The sequence below is a fragment of the Carya illinoinensis genome, chromosome 1 (assembly GCF_018687715.1).
Source record: "Carya illinoinensis cultivar Pawnee chromosome 1, C.illinoinensisPawnee_v1, whole genome shotgun sequence".
NCBI classification, from domain to species: domain Eukaryota; kingdom Viridiplantae; phylum Streptophyta; class Magnoliopsida; order Fagales; family Juglandaceae; genus Carya; species Carya illinoinensis.
This window is the reverse complement of record NC_056752.1, coordinates 21,936,121-21,945,385: the sequence shown is the minus strand read 5'-3', so window position 1 is coordinate 21,945,385 and position 9,265 is coordinate 21,936,121. Positions and strand designations below refer to the sequence as shown.

At 32.1% G+C, this 9,265-nt stretch overlaps 1 protein-coding gene across 15 annotated transcripts; it reads left to right on the top strand.

Moving 5' to 3' along the window:
• The first annotated feature begins 1,740 nt into the window (after positions 1 to 1,740).
• On the top strand, positions 1,741 to 5,796 carry LOC122313429. Of its 15 annotated transcripts, none has more exons than XM_043128480.1 (4): positions 1,769 to 2,159; positions 4,282 to 4,323; positions 4,534 to 4,868; positions 5,135 to 5,796. In XM_043128480.1, the coding sequence occupies exons 2-4, from the start codon at positions 4,293 to 4,295 to the stop codon at positions 5,273 to 5,275; spliced, it is 507 nt and encodes a 168-aa protein (XP_042984414.1). In that variant the 5' UTR covers positions 1,769 to 2,159; positions 4,282 to 4,292; the 3' UTR covers positions 5,276 to 5,796. The 15 variants fall into 15 exon arrangements, 14 of the variants coding, with proteins under 14 accessions (XP_042984414.1, XP_042984405.1, XP_042984396.1 ...); XM_043128462.1 differs by having other exon boundaries at positions 1,770 to 2,159; positions 4,949 to 5,796; XM_043128515.1 differs by having other exon boundaries at positions 1,770 to 2,159; positions 4,499 to 4,868.
• Positions 5,797 to 9,265: the final 3,469 nt, after the last annotated feature.

The following is a 9,265-nucleotide window of genomic DNA, read 5'->3' as shown; positions in this document are numbered from 1 at the left end:
TACTAAATTCAACTCAAAATTTCTTTATATGTGGGGTCTACAACTTTTTCAATCTTCTGTAAATAGTACTAAACTCATTTTAACATCTAAACACATTTAAATTTATTTTAGATAAGTTATACATAACTCACTCCACCTACTCAACTCATTATTATTAATAAAGAGTTCACCTCAATATCCAAATACAGCCTAAGTAAACTCCTAAATTCATCAATCACTCCTAACACTAAGGTATGAAAGTTGAATAAAAATATTATAAATTTAAACAATTATTAGAATTTAAGTTTTTAATATTATTTTTGTTTTAAAATTAAAAAAATTTTATATTTTATATAAAAGTTTGGAAAAGTCATAATTCTTATGTAATAATTATATAAAAAAATTAAAAAGTTAAGAATTTAAAATTGAAAAATATTTATTGATATGAAATAATTTATGAAAACAAACAAGGCTAAATTTGGTTTGATTTGGCAAACGAAAGACAAATGAATCTAACTAAACAATGCTTGGTAAATGAGAAAAGATAAAAATTTTGTAAATAGTAATAAGATGGTTTGTGAATAGTAATAAAATAGTTTGAATTAAATATTTATTGAGTCTTAACAAATGAAAAAGAAAAAATTAAATAAAAATTCTTATAAAATTAAAATATTTTATAATATAATATTTTAATATTATTTTTATTTTAAAATTTAAAAAAATTGAATTATTTTTTATTTTTATTTTAAAATTTGGAAAACTTATTCAAATTAGTAAAGTGATTGCATCCCCAATTTGTATAGCTGAAATGGTCTGTTTGTATTGAAATGTCTACAAGGATTGGTTTTGATTAAGTGCATGTTTAAAATTGTGGTGGAAAATATTACTTTTAACTTAATGCTTATAGCTTAGAGCTTAATACGTTAAGTTCTACTATTAAAAAGATGTTATTGTTTAGAATCTATATGTCTAAAGCACTTTAAAAAATATTAGATTTATTTAGAAACAAATTAAAAATCACTTTTTAGGATAGAAATGACATAAAATGACATATACTTGATAAAAATAAAATATTATAATAGAATAATAGCAAAAACAATGTAATAGATTTTTTAGTAATTATAATGAAAAAGAAAATTTTTTTAACGATGCATAAGTTATAAGAGAAGAATGAAAAATATTAATGGTTAAAGTTTTGAGTAGATTATACGAAAATAATAAAAAATATAGATTGACAAAGTTATCATTGTGTTAAAATGATTAGGGTCATTTTGTAATGTACATAGCATAGTAAAATATAAACTATTTTTTCTGAAGTGTTTTTGACAAAAAGCATTAAAGTGATGCTTTTGTTGAAACATAGTTTTTTGTTTTTTCTTAATTGTACTTTGATGTAAAACTACCAAACGGATAAATTTTGTCATTTAAGTACTTTACATCATTCTACCATACTTTTTAAATCTCTTACCGTAATCCCAAATAGGCTTTAAGTGTATTTCAATTAGTTTAAGTCTATCTATCTTATCATTATAATTTTTTATAAAATATGATAAATAATTTAATTTTCATAATTATAAAAAATTGATAATATTATAATCACATTTTACTCAATTTCACGTTCATATATATTTAAGATCTAGAGCAAAAATCTAAAACTTTATTCTATCAGGAAAAAGAAAAAGAAAAAAAAAAAAAAAAAAAAACAGCCATGACGAAAAAGGAGGAGAGAGATCGAAGTGGTTTTTTTTTGTTTTGTTTTGTTTTTAAACTCCTTTTTTGTACTGTACATTGATGTAAACAGACGAGCTACGGAAAAAGCTTTCTGATTTCTGACCAACGCAGGCCTCCTCTCCCTTTCCATGGAGAGTTTCCTTCTTCTCCTTAAAGGTAACCGTACGGCTCTGTTTCCAGAGAGTGCTGAGCAATTTTTATTTTGCGATATACGGCAGTACAGTGGGCAAGAGATCTTCTGGCGTCTGCGATTTTTCTTGGGAAAATCTTTTCATTATCAAAAACAGTCACACCCGGTTTGTTTGGTGCAGTCCAAGATCGTCTATAAATTGAAAATGACGGAACTAAGGTCACCTACCACTACCAGTGCCTGCAATCTCCGCCCCTAAGTCGACGCATAAACGCCGTTTTCCTTCGTGGTGGCTTCGAAAAGAACGCGGTCCTTCAAGGTAACCATGCTTGCAGAGTCCTCCGTAACTATTATCATTTCCTGGGTTAATTTCTATTTTTCGAAATTTATCACTTCAATAAACTTTCATCTTGTTTTCATATCTGTTTTATATATCCTCTGAATTTTTGACACTGTACATTGATGCCAAAGAAGATTGAAAGTATATGTCTTTTCACGTGTATGTATGCCAGATATTTTGCTCATTTTTACGCAGTTAGCGCTCTTGATGATTATGTTTGCTTTTCCGAATGTTCCATAGACTAAGTTGGTTTATTTATTTGATAATAATGTTGTAGGTCGTGCGGCTTGCGGCTTCATTATTTGTTTTCGAGTTAGTCTCTGTTTTATCTTTATGTTTGGGTGACAAATGGATGAGCTTTATTAAATATCTTCATTCTCGTTGAAGCTAATACGGGCCTTTGTAGATTTGGAAACGATTCTCTTTTGCCTTTCGTAGCATTTGGAATTAGTGTATTCCATTTGCTCTAGCCTTTTTTTAGTTGATTCTCTCCGTTATCTGTCGCCCTTTGAGACAGATAGGATTACAGTGTGGCACTAGAATCTTTGAACTTATTTTGTTGTGAGCAAAAGGTAGGAGTTACACTTGAATTTAATGTGGTCCATTAATGTTCATAGGCAAATGTCTTTTCTTTTGTTTAAATTTGATTTTATTATTAAGTATTATCTGTTTGATAAGCCTGTCATCCATACGTGTTTGTAAAGGTTCTATAACTAGTTTTTTCCGGGAATATTTGCAGCGCAGTGCAGTCTCATTATGACTTGACTCCACCTTAGTGATTATCTGATAATATTTTCCGTAATGTATCTTTCAAGTTAGGAACTCTATCACTTTCAACATATTACCATTATTATAATCTACATAATTTACACTTTTAGGTCCAAGGCGCAATGTTTTGTCAAGCATTATACCTTCATAATTGACAGCAGCCTTTCATTATTACCTTCACAGTTACTTTCCCCCCCTCTTTTCCACCCTATCATATCAATATTCTGTATGTAAGAAGATCCACTCACTGTCTCTGGTTAAAAAAAAATGTGTAAATATTTGATCAAAATTGTCCATAATTCATATGCTATTGCTAAATGAATGTTTCATGGAGCAACAATCTGACTGGTTGACTATTGAAAAGGTCACAAGTGACCATGGATACTTCTTCCAAAATTATATCACATTCCGATCTCTATTTGCATTTTCTTTTCAGATTGGGAAGAATATTTTGTTCTTTGATCAGTCAGATTGGGCAAAATCTTGTTTATATTCTGGTTTATGGTTTAAAAGTGCTCTAAAGACGAAGTAAAAGTCTCCTACAAGTGTCATCACTTTTGAGACTCATATATACATACAGAGACTTGTCAAAGCTGCTCTGTAATTAAAACACTTCAATACAAAATTTGTTACAAGCCTATAACAGCTTACTGCTCAGCCACCCATTCACATCACACGTACCAAGTAGTTTAATCTTCACATGATGAGTTAGTACAGTGCTTATGGCTTGTGCAATCACAACCTGTATTGTTGATGTGCTTGATGAACTAAAGATTTTCATTATTAATTGTTGAGTTGTGTTTCCCTTATAAGTGATTATCTTTTATGCAATTTAATCTTATCCCCTGTAAGTGCATCCACACCAATCCCTTGAAAGTCCTTTTGTTGATGGATTTTTCAAATTTAGTAATCAGTGATAACTACTTCATAAAAATTCACTATTAAATTTAATGGAAGCATAGAAAAAGATGGTCAACAAAGGTCGACACAAATCTGGAAAAACAGATAAGTTAATTGAAAAACAGACAAGTTTGCATTAATGGTTATGGTTGTTGTTTTTAAGCAAAAATGGTAGCTTGCATAATATACTTTAGCTATACTAGGCAATAATCCATGTGCTTCTTTTGGAGATTAGTCAATTAATGCAAACTACATGATTATCAACTGAAAAATGTAGCAAAAAAGATCTACACAAATCTTTGTTTGCAGCAAAGAATTGCCCAGTATAAACCTATTCTAAAATGTGTTAAGTTGTGCAATAATTTGTGAGGTGCTCTTACCTGTGGTGCTAGTTGGTGCGTTCCGAAATGTTTGTCCCTTTTTGTCTTTATAGCGTTACCGGCTATGCTCCTCCCGCCTAACTCACCCTCCCCAGGTATGGCCCAGTTTCATTGCTGTTTAAATTTTCATTTCCTTATCTATTCTAAATGCATGCAATTATATATTGGTTGCTGTGGAATTCTTGATATAATAAGAGTGTATTTGATCCAACCTGCAATATCTTGTTGTTTGTATTTATTGTGTATGTATATTTTACTTATATTATGCAGAATATCTTGCATATATGTATTATGTGCTTTCTTAGCTATTCACATGGATGATCTGGAAAAGACACACACTGACTGTGACCTATGGGCGGATGGGATGGAGAACATTTTCATTGAGATGCTGTATGGGGATGCCCTTACTGGAGCACTAAGGGCAGGGAATATCAGATCTAGGGACCATACAACATATGCTCAACGGCTTACATCGGTGGGTATAAGGGTATATGATGGCAATCAAGTGAAGAGCAAACTACAAAGGCTGAAGTCGAGGCAACGCCTTTTCATTGACCTTATGAGCCAAACAGGTATGGCTTGGGACCCCGACAACAAAACGGTGATAGCCAATGACGAACACTGGGCAAATGCCCTAAGGGTAAGGATCTGTCCCTTGTCATCCTCCTCTCTAACATTAGTTGCTATACTAAATGTTTTATTTTATGTCTTGTTTGTTAGATTCCATAATATTGTCATTCTATTTGTGTTTGGCGAAATCACAATGGAAGATATTTTGGACCTTGTGTTGCCCAATGTACGAGAAGCTCTATACCATTTTTGGGGCATCAATTGCTAATGATACACTCGACCACATGTCAACGCAATCACCCTTAGATAGTGACGATGAGTGTGCACTTGATGCAGAGATGCGACACTGGGGCCCTGTACCGGGCAAGCAACATGGATTGCCCATTGACTTTGATGATGACATGGATTTCTTCATGGGATTTGAGACACCACCATTCATTGCGTTGGGGCAAAGCCAATGTCGACAACAAAGGGTGAGGCCCTCCATGCAAGTGGATGCAGACATGTCTAACTGCCTCAATGAGTTAGCTCGTACTGAAAAAGCAAGGCGGAAGTACTATGAGGAGAGGGGTGAGGGAACTTCTAACAAGCGTAACAAAGGCACAACTAGTTCCAACCACGATGCCCATCGGAATCAGCACACGCAGAGTGTGCAGTTGCTGCAAGCACTTGATCCTCCGTTGCCTGATGATGTATTCCTTCGTGCTTTCGACAAATTACTTGATATCCATGTCCAGACAGGCTTCCTGGCATTGTATGATCAACATAAGAGGCTGTGGGCCATGAATTGTATCTAGTAGGAGTTGGGGCTCCAAAATTTTCCACCTGGATGGTTTTATTTATGCTTATTGCTAGTTTTTATTAACTATTATTGATTACGGAATATTTATCTACGCCTGTTTTAACTTTGATGTTGTTTTTGATGCCATGACATGTACTTGTTTGTTTTGATATGTTTATCTTTTGGACTGATGACATAGTTAAATTTTGTTGGATGACATAATTATCTCGTGAGCTTATATTGCCCATATTTTTAACATTTTCTCGACCATAGTCTCGAACAAAGTTGTAGAGGATGGATAGTGATGATCAATTAGCAACAACGATGGCAAAGAGAAGGTAAGACTTACCTATGAGTTCAAGTGGTTATTAGTTTGAATATGAGGTAATTTTGATTGTCACTCTCGTGTGTTACGAATAAGGATTTAATATTAAAATATTGGAATATAATATAGATGCGTGAAGATCAGTATATCCTGGAAATTCTGAATGGTTATTCCTAAAACTGTATTGACTTATTTCGAATGGAGATAAGAGTATTTCGTGCATCATGCTTGATGTTACATGGAAATCACTTATTGCTTGATTCTAGACAATTGATGATCGTGAAGGAATCGGTCGGAATGTTTTCCATTCTCGTGGGCCATGCACAAGGACAATTCATTTGTGAGATCTCGGTTTCAACATTCAAGTCAAACTAACTTGATTTGGCTACTTTTGCAACTAGAATAAAATAGATCCAAGAGCCTTAATAATATACTCTCGGTGTTGTGTTTGCAGCAAAGCCTTGGTGTGATGGATGTCGCCACGATGGACGTGGTAGTACCAGTTGATATACATGAGGCATATCGAAATCAGCATAGGCAAATTGCCCAAAAACGTATTGTGTATATGCGACTTCAATATAAAGTTTATATTTGTGTACACGGGATGAGAGGGAATGACTCATGATGCACATGTCTTCTTGGATGCCTTGAGTGAACCGCTAGCCCAATTCCCATGGTTGCTCGAGGGTAATCGTCCACCACCAGCTAAATTTATTTATGAAATATTTTTTAGAGATTTTTGTTAATGGGTTGGTAATTAACTATATGTTTTGTGATGAAATGTGTTCAAGATACTCTTATCTAATCGATTCAGCATTTCTATGCATTCTGGGATTTATGCCTCCATATACTAGAGAAAGGTATCACATGAGTGATCGTCATAGTCAGTGATCCCATAAAGACTATTTTAATTAGCGTCATTCGCTAATTTGTCTTGTTATCAAACACACATTTGATGTGTTGAAAGAACACTCAAAAATCTTAAGTTTAATGCATATACCGTTGGGAGGCAAAGGATCATTGTTATATCATGTTGTAGCTTGCATAATTTTATTAGAACAATGATTCCGAACGAGTGGTTATTTGAGAGATGGAGCAACATGTAGCTCCCTCAAAATCGCATCGAGTTGGTGATGCAACATCATCATCTTGTCGTCTAAATATGGCCATTGAATCAGCCCAAACTATAGCTGCAATCAGGGATGAAATTGCAATACCTATGTGGGCATTTAGGAGTAGCTATTGAACGTGTATTTCAAAATGGACATCTGTTTTAATTTTGTTAGGGTTGTAATAGTGTATGTAATCGATAATTTTCGAACCAAATAAATTGGGGAAAAATTAACTTATCAAATTTTTTAATATATAATTCAGAAATTGATAGTTTTAAGAATATTGAATTATATAAATTTTGGGAAAATAAAAAAATGAATTCTTGGATTTAAATATGTAAAAAATATTTACTTTAATAATTTATAGTATTTAATGGAAAGTATATCTATTATCCAATTATTAAAAATATTTTTTAATAATTGGTGAGACCTACAATTTTATCAAATCTCCAAAAAGTTTAAAACCATCTCATCTCAACTCTATACCCAAATTTGAGGGATAACCGCAAGTCAATAAATCTTCTAGTAACAAAATTCTACAAACTGAGAATTGTAACGAATTTTGACAAATATTTCTCAAATTTTGAGAGCATTTTCTTTTCCTTTAATCTATTAAACACATCTTGCTGTCACTTTGCTTTCTCAAGTTCAAATAAATCGTGGAAATACCTAAAAAGTAGAGGTTGGCCGTGGCATACGTCGTACCTGAAAAATCACAGGTGGCTTTATAAATTAAGCAAAAAGAGTTGAGATTCTCCATCCTATCCCACTGCACTGAACTAAGGCAACGCTTGAAGTTCAAATATGTCAAATGACAAAAAACATGCTTATAATATAATGCTTGGAATTTTATGGAGATTGAAATATCGGAATATGCAACACAAGATTATATATCCCTATACATGATATACATAAGAATGCAATACACCTATCATGCTTTTACAGTATGCAATAATTGCAACAGAATATAAATAAATCAACATGATTATAGTACCAGAATGACTAATATCCCAACTTCAGAAAAATTCAAAAGATACCTTATTAGTTGGAAATCTGCCAAGTAAGGAGGTATAAACCAAAACACAGACATAGTTAGGGAATATCAGCTCCTTGTTATAGAGCATAACGAGTCTTAAACATGAGTAGAAATACTAAACAAGTTCTTTTATCCTTGCAAAGGTAGTCAAGAGTATCTCTAAAAGTGTAATGCCCTAGTCCCGGAGGGATGAGAGAGTTAGCTCATGTAGCCTAAACTTATCTCTCATATCACAATTACAAATACACTAAATTTCAATTAAAACATAAATTTATTTATTCAAATCAAATATATATGTTCCTCCACCAAGACACCATAAAAAATACCTCGATAAAATAAACTAAAATCTCCGTAGACCCAGACATATCCATAACTCGAAATATCAGAATAACATGAAATAACAATTCCACTAACTAAGACTCTTTAATAAATAACTATGCTCTTTTGCACCTATTCCTCTATGATCATCAGCCCTACTAACATTTTATATTCTTGACTTCCAGCCGAGGTATCAAAATTATCTGAAAAATATTATGGAAATAAGGAGTTGAGTTATCAACAACTCAATAAGTAAAAAAACTATATTAGTGTGTAAACATGAGCATTTACAAAAACAATCAGAATACAGAACATAACATTTCCATTTTCAGAGTGCGGAAGCAGAAACGTGTTATTAAAATATCAAAGCGATGATTTAAAAGTATTTTCATTCAAAAATATCTTTTGGCATAGCTGTAATAACCCGCTCATTCTTTCTTTTATAATTACGAGCTTCGATCTACGTGCCGTACCTCGATGGCGTGTTTTAAAAGATACTAAGCGGATTTTAAAGCAAGTTCAATATTTTAAAAAGCTTACAAATATGTTAAATATTTTAGAAATATTTATATGTAATATTTCCAATGTTATTGGACTAAAACTGTTTTTAAATAACACAATTATAATATTTTTGAAGAGCTCCAAAAATATTATAATTGTGAAAAATTATTTAAATTAAATATTTTAGTCATTTAAAAATATTACGAGATTTAAATTATGTTGAAAACTCTAAATTAATTTAAATGGTTTTATTCTCTTCGTGTTATTAACGAGACTTCATCATTTTAATTAATGATGAAGGAATATATTCTATCTTAATTCCTCTTAGTATTTTATTTAAATAAAATACTTATGCGTTTTCAAATCAGTATTTAAACTTACCGATAGATCGTTT